Source organism: Haemorhous mexicanus, chromosome 24, assembly GCF_027477595.1.
Source record: "Haemorhous mexicanus isolate bHaeMex1 chromosome 24, bHaeMex1.pri, whole genome shotgun sequence".
Classification (NCBI taxonomy): Eukaryota; Metazoa; Chordata; class Aves; order Passeriformes; family Fringillidae; genus Haemorhous; species Haemorhous mexicanus.
The window spans coordinates 6,221,021-6,239,548 of record NC_082364.1 but is presented as its reverse complement, the minus strand read 5'-3'; the positions used below and the strand labels follow the sequence as shown (position 1 = coordinate 6,239,548).

General features: G+C 51.8%; 3 protein-coding genes across 3 annotated transcripts; all 3 read right to left on the bottom strand.

Moving 5' to 3' along the window:
- Positions 1-222: 222 nt before the first annotated feature.
- SDHD (succinate dehydrogenase complex subunit D) lies at positions 223-3,701 on the bottom strand. Its single transcript, XM_059867009.1, has 4 exons — positions 3,641-3,701; positions 3,260-3,364; positions 2,073-2,217; positions 223-855 (listed from the first exon to the last, which is right to left on the bottom strand). Exons 1-4 carry the CDS (start codon positions 3,684-3,686, stop codon positions 690-692), a joined length of 462 nt encoding a protein of 153 aa, XP_059722992.1. The 5' UTR covers positions 3,687-3,701; the 3' UTR covers positions 223-689.
- Positions 3,702-4,349: 648 nt separating this feature from the next.
- Positions 4,350-8,198, bottom strand: NKAPD1 (NKAP domain containing 1). The gene is made up of 5 exons (XM_059867006.1): positions 8,035-8,198; positions 6,881-6,981; positions 6,517-6,672; positions 5,979-6,032; positions 4,350-5,577 (listed from the first exon to the last, which is right to left on the bottom strand). The coding sequence occupies exons 1-5, from the start codon at positions 8,101-8,103 to the stop codon at positions 5,052-5,054; spliced, it is 906 nt and encodes a 301-aa protein (XP_059722989.1). The 5' UTR covers positions 8,104-8,198; the 3' UTR covers positions 4,350-5,051.
- Positions 8,199-9,566: 1,368 nt separating this feature from the next.
- Positions 9,567-18,469, bottom strand: DLAT (dihydrolipoamide S-acetyltransferase). The gene is made up of 14 exons (XM_059867100.1): positions 18,196-18,469; positions 17,184-17,285; positions 16,721-16,845; positions 16,450-16,606; positions 15,356-15,482; positions 14,878-15,071; positions 14,309-14,474; positions 14,029-14,096; positions 13,264-13,347; positions 13,073-13,180; positions 12,514-12,629; positions 12,095-12,257; positions 11,489-11,625; positions 9,567-11,011 (listed from the first exon to the last, which is right to left on the bottom strand). The coding sequence occupies exons 1-14, from the start codon at positions 18,418-18,420 to the stop codon at positions 10,882-10,884; spliced, it is 1,902 nt and encodes a 633-aa protein (XP_059723083.1). The 5' UTR covers positions 18,421-18,469; the 3' UTR covers positions 9,567-10,881.
- Between the last annotated feature and the right edge of the window lie 59 nt (positions 18,470-18,528).

The following is an 18,528-nucleotide window of genomic DNA, read 5'->3' as shown; positions in this document are numbered from 1 at the left end:
TAAAGTCAATCTGCAGAAGTATTTTTATCCTATGCCAATCCTTGCTGTGTTTTCTAAGGGACATCAATTATCCTTGCGTTAAGTCAAGTCTAAGTCACCTCTAAGTATCAATTCATACAAATATTCTTCATTTTATGAAGTGAGACAGAGCAGACCTAGCTACAGAGAAAACATTTCAGGCAACCCAAAAGCAGTAAAAGTGGTTCAGAAGCACACACAAAATTTCTGTAAATTCTTTATTGCATGGATTAAGAAAAAAAGTATTCCCTTTTCTACATCAGCTCCCAGGGTCCAAAGAGTTACAGGGTCTGCCTCACACACTGATGTCACAAGAAGCAGTTCAGTTTTCCTCAAGCCAAGCTTGTTTTACAGAACAGGACACCAACCAACAGTTACAAAAACACTCATTAAAGCTGGTATTACAAGGAGAGTTCCCTTTAGCTATGCAAGTCTGCCACTGGTGTAATTCATCCACCCCAATTTACAGTGCAGCTTGAATCCACTCCCCCTCACTGGACATCTTCCAGTAAAATCTGCTTTTAAACCTGTTTTTTCTCTCTATACTCTAAACTAGCTCTGAGCCCCCTGCAGGCTCACTGGGGACCCTTGGCTGTTCCTTTGTGGCGCGGATGTTGCTCACAAGCTGATGAAGCAGAGGCAGCAGAGGACAATCGTGTGTGGGGGGCTCCTCAGAGGCTCCAGAGCATGGCCACAGCCTTGCAGATGCCCACGTCGTGGTAGTTGAAGTGGCAGAGGCCAGCGAAGGTCAGGGCAGACAGGATGTACAGCCCCGTGTTGGCCACTTTGATGGGGACATCTCCGTGCACATAATCAGTGATGACCTGGCCCAGACCCCTAAACGAGAGAGAAAAGCTCAAATCAGCAAAGTTCACTCACTGAAATCCATCCACTTTGTGTCCCTGCTCTGCCAGCTGGCTTTTTTCCCCCCTGCTGCCACCAGCCTTTCCTGAAGAATGCTCAGTTCCCACACAGAAAGAGGAAGAATCTATTTTAAAACCAAAACATTCCAGGTTCTATTGAAAATACACAGATTGGCTCAGGATCTTTTTGAGGAAAACAAGTGCTGACCACAGCTCTCCAAACAGCATTCTTGGAATCTGCCTTCTTATCTGACTTCCAAGGACTGGAAAAGAGGAAAACGAAGGAAATATCTGAAACCAGCCATTGTCACAAAGACACAGAACACTTCTGGGTATGCATTTAGATTAGAAGAGTGGCAAGCAAAGAAATAAGCACATTTTCAGTTTTTTCTACATCTGGAAGTGAACTCCCAGATTTGAACTATCCAGCAACATGAGGATGCTTGTTTTGGGAAAAAGCTCCCAGTCAGAGCAAGGAAAGTGCAAGAATTCCTGGCACAAATTCCTCAGGGCAAAACTGAGGTTTAAGAAAACCTGGCACCCCCAAAGTACCACAAGAATCTGCTTTATCCTAGAGGCAAGGAACTCCCAAGCCAGGATCACCTCAGGAAGGTGGATGCTGCCAGCCTGGCCAACCAAGTAGCTGGATCCACTCCTAATTAGCCCTGTCCCTGCTCTCATGAAGGATCACAGCAGAACTACACTGAGCAAACATCCATCCAGGAATTCAGGAAATAATCATCCAGGTCTCCTCAGTGGAATATTTGCTGTGAGCTCTTTGTTATGCAGAACCACTGAGATGGATGAGATGACCATCTCATCAGCACTGAGACGTACAAAGCCAGTGCATGGAGCTTTAGAGGTACAATATTTTTATATTATTTTTATACTGACCTGTCCTCTTTCTGTCCCCTCGGTTCACACAACACTGCTTCTTCCACAGGCTAAAAACCTCCAGGATTCTACACTTCTGGGGGCAGGGAAGTGCTCTTAAGGTTAAGATACTACAGAGTTCTTATGGATTCTTTTTCTGACTGAGAGGACAGTGTGAGAAATAAAGACCAAAGTACAACCACTCCTGCCACCGAACGTGGAGACCAAAGACTTTTCCCAGGTGTTTTACACTAGCCCAGGATGAGGTTTGGAGTCACTAAACCTGCTGTGCTGTGAGCTGAGCCCTGCTGTGCTTACCAGTGGCCGTGCAGGGTGAGGGCTGCAGCCAGGGAATAGTCCACAGCTGGTCCAGGGCACAGGTAGGCTGCGGGGAGCAGCCCCAGCAGCAGCACACTGACAGCTCGCTCCCCTGTCCAGTGCAGAGATGCAGCCTTGGAACCTCCTGCAAGGAGAGACATTCTCAGGGAAAAGCCCCTCTGCCAGAGGCTCTCCAGCCCTTGGATGGCTGGCTTGGATGGCTTTGAAATCTGGAGAGTTTGCAAACAAAACCCTGCAGGAGCAATGCTTGGGAACACAACGGGAGCATCAGCCCAGGCTGAGACCATCGAGAACTGATTCTGTGAGATTATCAATGCAACACCCCCAAAGTGCTCAACTAACACACAGATATCCATCCACCTTAACCAAAATGCAAATGTTTTCCCTCGTATTGGCCCGAAGAAAATAAATTTGGAAAGTGACAAGACAAGGAAAGCAACGGATCTGAAGTCTGGACTCGGGCAAAGTGCAAACTGGAGTGCTATTAACTGGTAACAGTGCTGCTGACGGGGAGGGTACACACACTCCTCACAGCCTGAGGCACCACAACTGCACCATTATTTATCACCAATAACATCTCTGCACAGTTACTGCCCTATCGAACAATGCTAGCACTTCACAGCTTTTCCCTTAAATCCATGGGCATTTAAGATTATTTTTTCCTTTGCTGGTAACACCCATAATGGTACATCACCCAACCCCAACAAGACACCAAGAAAACCACTGCACCATGTGTAAATCTCTTCTGTTCTTTGTTACAGCTGCCACTTAAAATCTCCTAGAGTGGCCCAAAAAAATTATGGACTCAGCCTAGTTTGGGATGGGAGGAACCTTAAAGCTCATCTTGTTTTTAAGTCCCTGTACGGCCATCAGGTACTACCCCTGTCACCTCTGCTCCTGCACCACTGCTGGTGCCTGGAAGGACCCGAGCCAAAATCTGGTCCTTTACAGCCCATCCTTGACAGAATCACAGATTACACAGAAGCTGGATAGACCTGAAGGATCACCCAACCAAACCCCTGCCATGGGCAGGATGCCTTGAGCTAGACCCGACTGCTCGGGTTCAGCAGTTTCAGGGATGGGAAAAGGGGTCCTGATCCCGGGAAAACGAGACCCCCGCACACCAACACGGACAGACAGACAGACAGACAGACACAGGGCCGTACCGTGTCCCTGGCGGGGCGGGCCGTGGCTGTCGCGGGCCGGAGCGCAGCGGGCGGCGGCGGCACCGAGCGCGACGGGGCGGCGGAGCAGGGCCGAGCCCAGCAGAGCTGCGGGGACAGCGGGGGCGCGGCGTGAGAATCCCGCACCCTCCGGCGTCCCGGAGCCACCAGGGTCCCGGACCCTCCGGGGTCCCGGAGCCACCAGGATCCCGGACCCTCCGGGGTCCCGGAGCCACCAGGATCCCGCTCCCTCCGGGGGTCCCGCTCCCTCCGAGGGTCCCGCTCCCTCCGGGGTCCCGCTCCCTCCGGGGTCCCGCTCCCTTCGGGGTCCCGCTCCCTCCGGGGTCCCGCTCCCCGCCGCCCCGCCGCCCCGGCCTCACTGACCCAGGGCGGCCCCGCGGGGCCGCGGCCGCAGCAGCGCCAGCGCCATGTCCGCTCCAAGGGCACCGCGCCCGGACACGGAAACGCTGCCGAGCTTCCGCCGCCGCTTCCGCCTCCGGGGGAGCTCCGCAGGGCGGCGGGGACCCGCCGGCGGCAGCGGCGGACGGGACTTGGGAAGGAATCCTCCGCCGTGAGCGTGGGCAGGCCCTGGCACAGCTGCCCAGAGGAGCTGTGGCTGCCCCATCCCTGGAGGCGCCCAAGGACAGGTTGGAGCGTCCTGGTGGAAGGTGTGGTGCTCAGGGAACTGGAATATCTCTAAATTCCCTTCCAGCCCGAACCAGTCTGTAATTCTATAATTCTGTCTTAAACCCCGCAGCAGACCCAGGTGCTCCTCACCTGTGTGTTCACTACTGAAACACCTTGGTACACACCATAAATGCCTCCATGAATATCCAATTTTTCTTTCCGTTTGAAGGGAAAAAAGGAACAGCAATCGGGGCTTGGAGAGAAGATTTAGGGCTGCTGGCGCTGTTTTGTGCTTGTCCAGGACACAACAATCACCCCACACATTCCCCCAGTGCCCTGATTTCATCTCCTGCCAGTGTGGTCAAGCAGAAGCAAACAGCACAGGGAGAACACAGGCAGCACGCAGACTCCCAGGCTCTGTCCCTGGGCTTTGCTCCAGAACAATGACAAAAGCATCAAACACATCTGGATTTATTTATTTTATTAAAAGGCTTGGCTGTTCGCTGCCGGGAGAACGGCCTGGTACCAGTTTCTCCAGTAACACACTGGGCAGAGCACAGACAGGACACAACACCCACCAAGGCCTCTCTGTCAGCACAGATGCTTTCAGCATCCCCGGAGAGAAGGCAGGCACGGTGGCCAGCCCACAGCAGGCTCTGGACAGGGGTCTAAACCAAGCAAACTGGTGGCTTTTTTCACCATTGGAGAAGAAGTCACTGCCCTTCAGCTGGAATGGGAATATTCCCTCAGCTCCCCTCTGTGTCCATCTGACCCTGTGCATGCTCCCACAGCTCTGCTTTTGGTGGAGGATGGGAAGACAAAACTACTGTGGGGGTTACAGTGACAATTCCTCTGTTACCAGCTTGATTTATCAGCCTGTCCTCTCTCCTACTGGCCATTGTTTTGGTGAGCCAAAGAGCAATCTGTTCAAACATAATTTAAGAAAAAAAACAACCTGATCACCGCCAAGCTGGCAGGATGAGCCCACCTGTGGGCCAGGTAGGTGCTGTCCTGCAGTGCTGCCTGGCGAGCCCGAGGCTGCCCGGGCTCGTTGCTCCCTGTGGGATGGCAGCACGTGTGTAAACCAGTGTTGGAGCAGTGGGGCAGTGCTGAGTGACAAAGATCTGCCTCTGTCCTCCCCTCCTGCTCTGAGCTGCACCCAGACCCCTCAGTCCTCATCAGAGCTGTCCTCAGATTTCTCATCCCCCGCCACCTTCCAGTTCTTCCTCTTGCTCCTCTTCTCCGGCACCTCGCTCGGCCTCTCGGGCACGGAGCTGTGCCGCTTCTTTCTCTTCCTTGGGGGCCGTTTCTCCTTTTTCCCCTCGGATTCAGTGTCCTCAGAGCTGCTGGTGCTGGAGCTGCTTGCATGGCAAAAGTCACTCTCCTGCCCAGAAGAAGAGGTAGGTTCCTTGGCAGGCACTTTCCTGGGCTTTTTCTTGCGCTTGTGTTTTCCTTTCCGGGTGCTTGGAGTCTCCTCTCCTGAGCCCTCGCTCTCCCCCCGGGAGGAATCTGTGGAACTTCTCTCCTGCTCCTTTTTCTTTTTCTTCCTCTTTTTGTGTGAGCGCTTTTTTTGCTTCTTCTTGTGGGATTTCTTGGTTTTTTTCCTTTTGTGGGACTCACGGGCTGTTTGCTTCCTCAGGTGGGATCTCTTCTTCCCATTGACAGCATTTTGCTCATCTCCTTCCTGCTGATCACTGGAAAAAGAACAGGAGGAGGTGAACAGAAAGCCACTGAGTGATGAAACTCATTTATATCCAATCTGTAAGCCCGAAAAATAGTGATGATTCTGCTGGGTGTAGGTTAAAAATAATTAATTCTATCTTAAAATCTTGTTTTTCCATTCTCCAGGATACTGTAAGAATTTATTTACCTCCCAGACTCATAGATTTTGGTAACTCCAGCTAAACCCGACTATCTTAATTAATACAAAAGATTCTCAAGACTCACACCATGTTAATGGATTGGAGTTTTTTAACAGTAAGGCTTTGCATTCAGGATGATCTCTATTCAAAATTCAAAACTCAGTTTGTAAAATTCCCTGCAGAACTTGTCAGAAGGCAGATTCTGGATCCATCAGTAAGGGTGTCTGCCTTACCTGTCTGTGTCAAATTCTTCAGGGTACAACTCTTTGTATCCACTGTGCCCCCACCTGTAAGAAAGCAGAACCATCCATTAAAAACAGACAACATGTCTGTCTTGTTTTAGGACAAAAATGCAATTCTGAAAAGGCAAAGCCACACAATGAATCTGAGTTTAGACAGGAAGGAAGTAGGACTGATCTGGTTGGTGCTATTTAAATACACCTAATGGTCTCAAACCACAATTCTGATTCCTTTAAATCCAACCTTGGACTTGTGTTTCCTGAGATTTTTTTAAGCTTATTGGGTAGAGTAATAAATATTAAGCTTAGGGCTGGGCTTTTGGTGCTTAGTGTGGCTTAGAAACTCCACAGATGAGCTGAAATTAGTTATTCTGTGACATGGCAGAAGTTTGTACATGTTATTCATTCTCAAAATGAGCTGAAGCTCTATTTCATCACAGCACACACCAAACAGAAATGTGTCATTTTTTGGTACAGGGCTCCAAAAAGATGTTTGAATCACAACCACAGAACACAGAATTCCCCCACAGACCTGTCTGGCATGTTGGCTTCACATTCATACAGCTTTTTATTCCAGGATCTGGCCCTGAGGAGATCATCTTCCACCAGGTCAAGGAGCTGTGGGTTCCTGGATTTCCAGTCTGCCCTGTGCCCCTCGTCGTCGAAGCCATCGCTGCGCATGCGGCTGCTGCGGAGAGGGAACGGCTCCTTCAGGGGGAGACACCTCCCAGGCACCCCCAGAGCCCCCCAGAAACCCCTCATTCACCCCCTCATTCACCCGGCACCTCAACATCTCACATCTGCACGAACACAGTGAGATCAGGCCTAAGCAGGGGCTTGAGCTCTTTGCAGGGAGTTGTCAAGGAGAAAATAAATATTTCTGTGGTGTTTCTCACCTGGAGGTGTCTGACAGCATTCTGCTCTGCCTTTTCCAGTAAGTCTCTTCTGTCTGCTTCTCCCACTCCCTTATTTTCCACATTTCTGTCTCTTCCTGAAGCTGAAAGTCCCAGAAAGGGAAATGAGTTTAACATCAGGGGAAATTCACAGTCATGCAGCACCCACCTCAACACTCCTGGTAAGGAACTCATAGCCACCTTTCCTACCATCCCCAAACAAAGGATTGTTTACACATATCTGTATCCCAGAGAGAACTTCCTGGTGCTGGTTAGACCTGCTGAATTATGATTCATGAAACAGTTTGCTAAACTTAATGGAGTTGCTTAATCTTGCACCAAAATCCTGCCAGTGCACAGAAAGTTCAAATTGTTTCATGCAAATAAAAGCACGTACACAATGCAACAAATAAAATACAACAAAACCTATTCGAGATTTGCTACTTTTTAAGTAAATACAGACATACTCCCTCACCGGGGTGAAACCGAAACTCGGTGGAAACCGGAACGGCGTTAAACCAGAAGTGACCCTGAGGATGTGGCCGATTCACCAAACTCCTTTGATTTCTGCCCAAAGCTCCCGCTCTGCCCTGCAGGATCAGCAGCGGGGCACGACGCCGGCCCCGCACACCGGGACGTCCCCGCATCACCGGGTGGCACCGCCGGGATGTCCCCGCAGCCCGGGATGTCCCGTACACAGAGATGTCCCCGCACCCTCACGGTGTCCCCGCAGCCCGGGGCAGTCCCCGCAGCCCGGGATGTCCCTCACGGTGTTCCCGCAGCCCGGGACAGTCCCCGCAGCCCGGGATGTCCCTCACGGTGTTCCCGCAGCCCGGGATGTCCCTCACGGTGTCCCCGCAGCCCGGGGCAGTCTCCGCAGCCCGGGATGTCCCTCACGGTGTCCCCGCAGCCCGGGATGTCCCTCACGGTGTCCCCGCACACCGGGATGTCCCTCACGGTGTCCCCGCAGCCCAGGATGTCCCTCACGGTGTCCCCGCAGCCCGGGGCAGTCCCCGCAGCCCAGGATGTCCCTCACGGTGTTCCCACAGCCCGGAGCAGTCCCCGCAGCCCAGGATGTCCCTCACGGTGTCCCCACAGCCCGGGCCGCCCCGCTCGGCCCCGCAGGCCCCGCTCGGCGCGGGCGGCCCGGGCCTCACCTTGTTGTGCGCTCCGGTGTGGCGGATGACGTTGCGCAGCAGCACCTTCCCCACGGGCACGCGGGACATGCTGCGGGCGCTGCCGCGGGCCGGCCCCGGGCGCGGTGCCGGTGCTGCCGGTGCCGGTGCTGGCGCCGTTTGTGGCGGCGGGGCCGGGCCGGGCCGGGCCGGGCCGGGCGGGGGACGCGGAAACGCGCGGGGCCGCGCGCGCGCCGCTTCCGGCGCCGTCTCCGGGGCAACGGCGCCGCCATGGCCGTGAGGGCCGTGAGGGCCTGAACGGAGCCGGACCGCCCGGAACGGACCCGAACCGCCCCGGTACCGCCTCGGTACCGCCCGGGCCGGCACCGGATCCAGCCCCCCGCTGCCCCCCGTGGCTCGGACCGCCTGGGCCCCGCTGCCGGAGCTGCGGGACACCGCGATGGGCCCCGGACGACAGGTGGCTGCTCGAAAGAATTCCTCTTTTTGGGGAAAAATTGCCCCAAACTAAGGCAAAGATTGCCGGAAAGACTGTGTCTGGGTAATGCGGGAAACGATATAACACGTTAATAGTCTGAATCAATTAATTAACTAATAAAATTTAAGTAATGATTGGAATTCAATCATAAGTACCGGTTCAAATTGAATTTTAAGTAATGGTTTAAATTTCAGTAATGTTTTTACTAAAAATTAATAGTTTTAATCAATTTTGAGTCTTATTTAATTGTTTTAATTGCCTTTAAATGAATTGTTTTCTGTAATGGTGGATATTCTTAGCCAGCATTTAGCGAAGCTGTTGTAAGACACTTCTGCAGAAACACAGCTTGGGAAAACCACTGAAACTTCCTCAAGTTTTGGCAGATTACACAACAAAAACCCAGAGTGAAAATCTCAGCTAGGAGTGGGATTAAGGGCATTTTTAATTCACATTTTTACTCATGAGGGGTGAATATCTCAAATGCCTTTAGAGATGCAAACAGAAAAGGAAGGCTGGAGGAATAGCAGCACCACCAAACTTAGAAAAAAATAAGTAAAGACTATAAATATTCAAAGAATAGTTGAATATTTAGTTACAACACAAGTACAGAACCACCAACACCCACACACTTTACTGAAGGGACAGCACAACAGTGGTGATGTGTTTTTGTTAAATAAATAAATGAACAGAATCCCATGGTTAGGGCAGCTCTCTTCAAGTATTTAATGCTGGAACAACCTGCCACACACAGCCCCACAGGTGAGCAGAGCAGAGAGGAAGCTGCAGACAGCAAAAAGCAAAAGATCTGTGATTAAATCTCAGGTTAATAGGGTGAGTTGCACTGTGAGACTGAAAGGCTGCAGAGCACTGACAGCAGGAAAGCCACACACGACTGAAGAGAAAAGCACTGGGACATGGTTTAGTAGTTGTCAATTCCAAACATTTAATGGAACATGGGTTCACTGGAGCCAGTCTGGAATCAGGGTATTTCAGGTCATTCAAGAAAATCCAAAATCTTAATGCACTTTTTTTTTTTTTTTTGCGCTTAAGCAAGGCGTCACAGCAACCAGACACTAAATAGTTCCCACAAAAATATTTAATTTCCACAGTATTTTCTTTCAGTATCTTTAGTGAATTATGTAGAATTTTACAGGAGACAGTACTTAATGCAATATACAGAATAACAGGATCAGCCTGAACAACTTCCTTTTTTTTCCAACTCTGCCCCCCCCTGTTTAATTCTCCTGGTCACTCTGTCATTACTGCACATTTGTCCTTTTTTTTACATGAACATTTCCATGTGGAAAGTGGAATTTCAGAATGGTCAGCACTGCAGCCCCTGCAGGATGCAATGCCTGGGGTAACTGGACACGAGTCCAACAGACTAGAGAAGCACCTTACATACAATATGTACATGGAGAGCACATTCTGCAGCTTCACTGAGGCTGGACAACATGGACAATCCAGGGAGGGTCTGCAATTCCAGTGGCTTAAGTCAGAGCTTCCTATGTTAGAATGCCTGAAATGAAAAATCCCAAACATCCCAGTCCTCACATGATTACCATCCCCTGGTGGGGTTATCAGCATGTGTGATTTGTCTACACTGCCTTCCAACACACCGTGAACATTCTGCAGAACAGTTCCTTCCACGGCCCCAGAGCCCGGGGTTAACTCAGCCACGGGAACAGCAGCTCCAGAGGGTCCAGAGCAAAAGCAGATGGCAGTGAGAGTCCATGAGGAGACAGCACAGCAGTTCCTGTGGTGCCCCAGAGTGGGACCCCGAGCCAGCAGTGCTCGTTCACCCTAAAGTGCTCAGAAGGGCTCAGGGAGCTGAGCAGGTCCCGGCCAGAGCCACATTCCAGACAGGCTTTACTGGCCCTTGAGACTGTCCCCAGCACTGCAGTCCCTCCGTGCTGTGCCACCTCCCCAGCCCAGAACAGCAGTGGGGCAGCTCCCCTCCTCCTTGTCCCTTCTGTGGCCATCTCACCTGCGCTCCTGTCAGGAGATGTTTGAAATTCCAGTCTCTGACAACACCGAGGTCATCAAACTGTTGGTATGCACCCCCTGGGCACCCGAGTTTAGAAGCAGCTGGCACAATGCCAGGGTAATTTTGTTTTATTTAAAATCTGGGATGCTTAACTCTGTTTTGGAAGAGTTTGCAAGTTAACTAACTGTATAAAAATACAGTGTAGCTGTAATATTGCTCTGAAAAGCACTTTTGCAAACTTTTTTTTTTTTTTTTCTGTACAGACTGGTAAATAACATTACCAGATAATATAATACATTTTTTAAATAAAAAAAGGAACTCTCTCAAAGTCTGAACACTAAAGTCTAAATAGCTTGTTTAAAACACAACAGTGTGACCCATGAAAATTCTGCTTTGCATGGTTAAATTATAGCAGCATGGTTACTGGCTTTTCAAGGAAGTTCTTGAACTCAGCAAGCCACTGTGCTCCAACTGCTCCATCCACAACACGGTGATCACAGCTCAGGGTGACAGACATCACGCTGGCCACGTCAAAGCTGGGAGAAAAACAACAAAAAAAGGGTTAACACGCTCCTCTGCAAGGCAGTGCCACTTACAGAGCAGAAAAGCCACTGGGAGAGCCAGGAACAGCAGCTGGTGCCTGGTGACAGATGTTTCCCCCAGTTGCACTGGGGAGCAGATCATGTTCATTCCTTCTCTGAGGAAAACCAAGGAAGGAACTTCCCACAGGCACTGAAACCATCTCCGTGTGCTCCCCTGAGGGCAGGGAGCTCAGCTGTCCTTGCAGCACAAGGACAGCCCCACACAAAGGAAAAGAACCATTTCAGCTCCAAGCCAGGGGATATTGATACAGGATCCATCCTCGAGGTGTTCCTTAAATGCAAACTGAAGCAAGTACTGAAAGCATGGTGTCAACAATACATTTTAGTGTCTTTAAAATTATTATCTAATGGAGGTGTTAGCAAACGAGGCATGATTTCAGAGCTTGAGTTCAGGATCAGATGGAAACTCACCCTTTCTCATTATCAGCTGGCACCAGTATCTCTTTTGAGGAACCCACTGCCAGGATGCAGGCTTGAGGCGGGTTGATTATGGCAGAGAAATTCTTAATCCCATACATTCCTAAATTGGAAATTGTGAAAGTACCACCCTAGAAGAAAACAAACACATTCAGGGGCAAACTCAAAACTGTTTTATGTGGGGATATGAGGAGAGAGGGGACCTCATGGCAGTCTGTAGCTTCCTGAGGAGGAGAGGCTCTTTGGAGAGCAGGGACAGCATCCAGGGAGCAGCTGGAGCTGTGCCAGGGGAATCTGGGCTGGAGATCAGGAAAGGTTCTTCCCCCAGAGGGTGCTGGCACTGCCCAGGCTCCGCAGGGAATGGGCACAGCCCTGAGCTGCCAGAGCTCCAGGAGGGTTGGACAGTGCTCCAGGGATGCCCAGGGTGGGACTTGGGGGTGTCAGTGCAGGCCAGGGGCTGGATTCAATGACCCCTGTGGGTCCCTTCCCACTCAGGACATTCTGTGATTACTGACCAAGGCTCAAACATCACAAAACAGCCTCTGCTCTTTTTAAACAAGTCAAGAGCAGCAGAGTTTAACACCACCACAGGTGTCTGACCTGGAATTCGTGAGGCTGGAGCTTGCCCTCCCGGGCTTTGGCTGCCAGGGAAGCCACGTCCTTGCTGATGGCAGCCAGGCCCTTGATGTGGGCGTTGAAGACAATGGGGGTGATGAGCCCTGCAGGGGTGCTGACAGCCACACTCACATCCACCACATGATTCCTGCAACACACACAGCAGCTGAAACCACTCCAGCAAGGGAGCAAACAGAAAAAATAAAAACAGTCCAGACAACCCAAAATTAACATTAATTTGCAACAATTATTTCACCTTTCCCACCAGGCTTAGACTCAAAGATTTTATCACTTTAAACCTCCCACCTTCACATTGTACTTTTCTCCTCCCTCAAACCCCAGCAGAAGTTCTGGTTTGCCATGAACAAAGGAAGTTTCTGGCTCTGACCATGCCATAAACTTACTGCCTAATAACTGTGTCCATCCATGAAGAATTTGCCTCAGGCACTTTCAAGCATGCCAATGCAGAAGCTTTAATTATGAAATCATTGACAGAAAGCTTGATGTTCTCCGAGACCTCCTGCAAATGAAGATTCCAGGTGTCAGTTTGTCCCCTGCACATCCCCCCAATTAACAAGGGCAGTCACTGCAGCTCACAGGAAACAGAAAACAATCACACCACTTGCAAGCATTAAAATTCAAGGACAATTTAGAAGGTGAAAGTATCTCCTTCATAATTTAAGAACATAGTTTTTTTTAATGTTTAGTATTCCTCAAACTAGACTTAAAATTATTATTCTGCCCAAATTTTTTACCTTCTTACTATTAAAAAGCTTTCTATCCTTTTATTTTCCACCTGAAATAATGAAACACCACCAAGCAGAGCTCAGAACTGACCCTTAGGGAAGTCAGGAAGGAGCAGACGTGAGGAAAATCTCATTCTGTCACAGACAATCCAGAACTGACCCACAAAAGGCACTGAAAAGAATGGTTCTTTCCCCAAGCCAAGATGCCACAACTCACCTGATTGAGCTCTTTCCTTAGCACCAGGACTTTCCCCATGTTGACATCGATGGACAGGTAGTAGTGAGGTATTGTCTGTTTGGACTGCATCAGCCTCTGAGCAATGACCTGGGGGTGTGCAGAGCATGAACACTCATCAGCTGGAACCCTCAGGGCCACCACAACGACCTTGGCACAGACTGAGCCCTTACCCTGCGGATGTTGCTGATGGGGATGTCTGTGAAGGTCCCCTCGGGTGCTGCTGCCACCCCAGGAACTGCCTCCGGAGCTGCAGCCTGCAGGGAACACCAGAGTCACCCCCAGAAACACCCAAAGAGCAACTGCAGCTCAGTGCTGAGGCCAAGCTGCCTCTTGGGAAGAGCAGCAGCCATTTCCACCTCTCCAGTGCCCACCAGGCTCCTTCTAACCCCTCTCTTTGGTTATTAAATGCAGTATGGAGTGTTCAGCAGCTCAACACTGAGATGTGCTGCTGTGAAGCTCCCAGCCCAGCCAGTCCTGCTCTGGTTGTTGTACAGAGAGCAGAGCTGTGCTGGGGGGTCTCCCAAACTGCAGCACACAGAGAAACACCTCCATCAGCTCAGGGACAACACAAACCACAGCATCAGAACATTTCTGGGGCAGCAGTGACAGGCTGGGGGTTGCTAGGGCTGGCTTTCCTTCTGATCCCCTCTCTTCAGCAATCTGGACCAGCTGGGACTGGGTGACCTCAGCCCATGAAGATTTAGCAGCCAAAGGAAGGGTTGGGAGCACATTATTTTTTTTTTTCCTTAGTGGAGTATCAAAAGGACAAACAAAGGGAGAAGGCTTGATCAGTGTTTCTGGCAGGTTAAATTTCCCAACCTTACAGTCAGCACCACCCACACAATCCAGCAATGCCAGTTCCATGCAGGAACTGCCCTTCCACAGAGCTTTCCATGCCTGTAACATCCATGCCCACAGATTTCCAGCCTACTCACTGGAGCAGCCTTTGATGGCACAAATGACTCCACATCTTTTTTGGTGATTCTGCCATCTGGTCCAGTACCTGAAAGGGACAAAGGAAAACGAGAGAGGATTTTGATTAGTTCCAACATGGCTTTACTTCTAAAGCAAAGTTTTATTCAGTTTTATTCAACAGAGAGAATCACTGAACACAACTCCTGGTTCTCAGCTGCACAGTCAGGAAGAACAGGAAAATATGGATCTACAGGGACAGAAAACTGATAGAGAGAGCAAAGAAGTGGAAAGGAAAGGTACCTTTCACTTGGGTAAGGTCGATTCCTTTCTCTGCTGCCAACTTCTTTGCCAGGGGACTGACCACGACCCTTCCTCCTTTGCGGGGTGGCCCTGCTGAGGGGGCTGCTGGAGCAGGAGCAGCAGCAGGCTGGGGAGGAGGAGGAGCAGCTGCAGGAGTTGCCATCACCTTAAACAAAGAATCAAAGCCTCAGTGGAACCCACAGCAAGAGAATTGGCCCATCTAATTATCAATCAAGAGATAATGACTCGTGTGCACAAAGGCTCCCAGAAATTAAATCAGAAACTCACTGGGAAGGAGGTCAGCTGAATAAAAAAACAAATAAAATAAAGAACTCGAGCTCCCCATTTTCAAGGATGAGGAATCAGAACTGGCACAAGCAACAAGCTGGGAAAAAATCAGAATGAATGAAACCTGCTGTAGGTCTTGGGGGGCAAATTGGTGATCACTTCTCAGCTCATGGATCAGCCTTGCACTCACAAATCAGAACACTCCTGCTGAAGCCTGGGCTCCACACTGCCAACAACAGCTCAGCTCAGGCTTCTCAGTGGTGCCCGTGACTCTTCCTTACCTGTGGAGGAGGAGGAGGGGGAGGAGGAGCTGGTGCCTTCATGTCAGTGACTGCAGCAGCCTGGTAGTCAGCAAAGGCTGGAATATCAGCCTCCTTCTCCACAATGATGCACAGAGGAGTTCCTAAGGGCACATCTCTTGTTCCTTCAGGCACCAAGATCTTTGCCAGGTAGCCTTCCTCCTGCACTTCAAAGCCTGCAGGGGAGAGAAACAACACTGAGGAGCTGAAGAGCTGCTCCAAGTGCTGCTGCTGGAGACTGGCAGCTGGAGCAGGAGAATCCTTCCCAGCAGGGAACCTCTCCATGCACTTGCTAAGAAGGATTGACGAGGAAATAGAAGTGTTTTTAGGAGCTCTCCAGTGGAATGAGATGTTAACAAAACCTGTCCCACAGCACCACCCCCTGAGCAGCCAGAGGAGCTGGCAGAGGCTGCCAGGACCCTTCCAAGGGCACCTCACCCACCCTTGGCTGGGGACTCACCGATTGTGGCTTTATCTGTCTCAATCTCAGCCAGCAAGTCTCCCTCACTGAGCTTCTCCCCAACCTTCTTCTCCCACCTCTGCACGGTGCCCATTGTCATGGTGGGTGACAGAGCAGGGAGGGTGACCTGGGAAGGCACAGACCACAGCACAGTCAGACCCTGCTCATCCAGAGGGCTCAGGAACACAGCCTGAACTCCTGAGAAACAATGCCAACCTAAAGAAGCAACTTTAATGCACTCCTAGGTCTGGCTCCATGACAGCCACGCAGAGCTGTCCCACTGTGCTGCTTTGGCTTTGTCAGCAAGGCCTGAGCAGGAGAGCAAGGCCAAGAAATGGATAAATCAAAATAATCATCACTGCCATCACCCTGCAAGGCTAAGGAAGGCTGCAGCAAGTCACTTTGTCACTGTGACACACACATGGGGAGCAAAACTGGGCAGAGGGGGCAAGCAGAGGGAAGAAAGCAACTTTAGTAGCCAAAACACACATTTAGAAGCCAAACATTAATTATTTTATTGAGTAACATTTCACACAAATCAGTTCCCACATGCTTTATCTGTGGGATGGGGTTCAATTGTCCAGATTTTCTTTTTCAAAGGGGTGTCAAAGCAACCCCCTGTACAAAGTGCTCAAATCCATCAGTGGATACAGTTCAAAACCCAAGCAAAGCAAAAAGGTTATACCCACAAACACAATTCATTATTAGTCACCCACAGACACATCTGCTGTGGTCACCAGAGCACCACAGGCTGGAGTTCTGCTCTGAGATATGAGCAGAGCCTACTCACACTAAGCACAAGGTCTTTTTATACCACAACTGTCCAAATAATGCAGATTTAGCACATTTTTCAAAAAACAACCCTGGAGGGACAAGACTCTCCTCCACCAGCAGCTGGGATGCTGAAATAAATTTATTAAAAAAGCTTTCTGGGATGTCACCCAGCACCTGCTCTAGGCACACCACAACTGAAGTGGCACAGTTAATAAATTCCCATTCCAGACAGTTTTTATTACAAAATGCCCCACAAGCAGCAATGCCAGGGGCAGAAAAAGACTGCAAGAAGCCTTAAAGCAGGAGCAGGGCTCTCTTACCTGCATGTGAGGAGGGTAAGAGCTGCCAGGAGCCTGAGGAGAAGGCTGAGGTGGTGGGGAGGGGGCTGCAGCTGGAGGGGGAGGCACTGAGGCTGCGGGGGCAGCAGCTGCTGCAGAATCCAGGGTGTAGTTTTTGAAGGCATCAATATATTCAGGCCTAGAAGAACACACAGAGCCCCAAAGCCCATCAGGTGATGGTCTGTCTTTCACTCAAGACACCCCAGAAGCTCCAAGAGGGGAAACTGACACCAAGGGTTAGGAAAATACATACTTTTCTACTGTGATACATATTATGGCCCCAATAGGAACATCCCTTGTTCCTTCAGGCACCAGGATCTTGGCCAGGTAACATTCCTCCAGGCTCTCAAAGCCAACTGTAGCTTTGTCTGTCTCCACCTTTGAGAGAGAACAGCAAATGGTGAGCCCAGAGCCCCCCAGTCTGTTGTAGGCTCACAGTTCTGGAAAAATCACCCTGAGGCAGCAGCTCTAGGGAAGTCTGCCCTCAAACCAGCTCTGAGAGGCTGACAGCCACTCCTTCCCACCAGCATCCCTTGGAATCTGGGATCCAAAATCTGCCTTCAGTCAGGAACAGCCCCCAGGCCAGATGTGCAGCTCAAGAGAGACCAGCCCAGCCTGGTCCCCAGGATACCTCTGCTATGAGATCCCTTCACTGATCTTGTCCCCAGGATACCTCTGCTATGAGATCCCCTTCATTGATCTTGTCCCCAGGATACCTCTGCTATGAGATCCCCTTCACTGATCTTGTCCCCCTCCTTCTTCTCCCAGCGTGCGATGGTGCCCATCTGCATCGTGGGGGACAGCGCTGGCAGTGCCACCTGTGAGGGACAGGACAGTGTCACAGCCAGACAGATCCAGCAGCAGGCAGCACACACGGGACAGAGACAAATCCTCAGCTCAGCCGGGATGTGGGGCACAGGTCTGCTGCAAATCCCCAGCACTGCCCCAAGCTGCTGGTGAAGAACCCTGGCAAACCCACACTGGGTGCTGAGGGCAGAGGTTGTGCCTGCCCCATCCCTGGAAATGTTCAAGGTCAGCCTGCGTGGGGCTTGGAGCAACCTGGGACAGTGGAAGGTGTCCCTGCACATGGCTTTAAGGTAGACTCCAACCCCTTAACACTCTGTGATTCTCCCAAGAAAGGGTTACAGAGAGCCAGGGCTTGGCGTGGGTCTGCCAAGGACCAGCAGGGTGCTGGGATAAAGGACAGAGGTGATGGAGGGAGCACCCGACAGCCACCCAGGAGCTAGAGGCTAAGTGGTGCCAAAGACACCAAATCACCGATTTTCTCCCAGTTTGGGCGGTCAGGCTTTGGAACAGGATTGCCCACGGAGGTGGCAGAGTCCCCATCCCCGGGGGCGTCCAAGAGCCGTGTGGGTGGGGGGCTCCAGCGGCACTGCTGGCTCGCTGATCCTAAAGGACTTTTCCAGCCTTGATGATCCCGTAACTCAATCCCCGGGGCAAAGTGAGCCGCACGGGGAGGGGACGGAAAACGGAGGGGGAAAGCGAAGAGGCAGGGACGGGGAAAGAGAAGGGGCAGGGACGGGGAAAGGGCAGGGGCAGGGACGGGGAAAGCGAAGGGACGGGGAAAGGGCAGGGACGGGGAAAGGGAAAGGGCAGGGACGGGGAAAGGGAAAGCGAAGGGGAAAGCGAAGGGGCAGGGAGGGGGACAGCCGGGGCAGCGAGGGGACACAGGGGACAGCCGGGGCAGGCTCCGGGGGCGACTCTCACCTTCTGGTGCGCCGGGAGGCTGCAGCAGCGGCGCGGGACGAGCCGGGGCCAGGCGGGCGGCGGCAGCAGCGGGCGAGGCGCGGGGCCGCCCCAGACCGGGCCGCGCCGGGCCGGGCCAGCCCCGGCCCCAGCCCCGACCCCGGCCCCGAGCGTTCGGCGGGGCCGCACCAGGCCGGGCGGCCCGGCCGCGCCCCGGGACACGCGTCGCGCCAACACCCGCCACATGCTGGGGCTGGGCTGCAGCCGGGCTGGGCCGGGGCCGGCGGCGCTCGGTGACCTCCGTGCGGGCGGCGCGGCGCGACACTGGGGCGGCCGTAAAGCGGCGGCGGGCGG

Coding starts and splice junctions, on each gene's coding strand:
- SDHD (XM_059867009.1), bottom strand. CDS start 3,686: ATGGCGCTGGCGCTGCTGCGGCCGCGGCCCCGCGGGGCCGCCCTGG. Junction 3,365..3,640: donor GCCCCGCGGGGCCGCCCTGG/GTCAGTGAGGCC, acceptor CTGTCCCCGCAG/CTCTGCTGGGCTCGGCCCTG. Junction 2,218..3,259: donor CCCGCCCCGCCAGGGACACG/GTACGGCCCTGT, acceptor CTCTCCTTGCAG/GAGGTTCCAAGGCTGCATCT.
- NKAPD1 (XM_059867006.1), bottom strand. CDS start 8,103: ATGTCCCGCGTGCCCGTGGGGAAGGTGCTGCTGCGCAACGTCATCCGC. Junction 6,982..8,034: donor ACACCGGAGCGCACAACAAG/GTGAGGCCCGGG, acceptor TGGGACTTTCAG/CTTCAGGAAGAGACAGAAAT. Junction 6,033..6,516: donor GAAGCCAACATGCCAGACAG/GTCTGTGGGGGA, acceptor GCTTTCTTACAG/GTGGGGGCACAGTGGATACA.
- DLAT (XM_059867100.1), bottom strand. CDS start 18,420: ATGTGGCGGGTGTTGGCGCGACGCGTGTCCCGGGGCGCGGCCGGGCCG. Junction 16,846..17,183: donor AAGGGGATCTCATAGCAGAG/GTATCCTGGGGA, acceptor TCTCTCTCAAAG/GTGGAGACAGACAAAGCTAC. Junction 11,012..11,488: donor CCAGCTGATAATGAGAAAGG/GTGAGTTTCCAT, acceptor TTTTTCTCCCAG/CTTTGACGTGGCCAGCGTGA.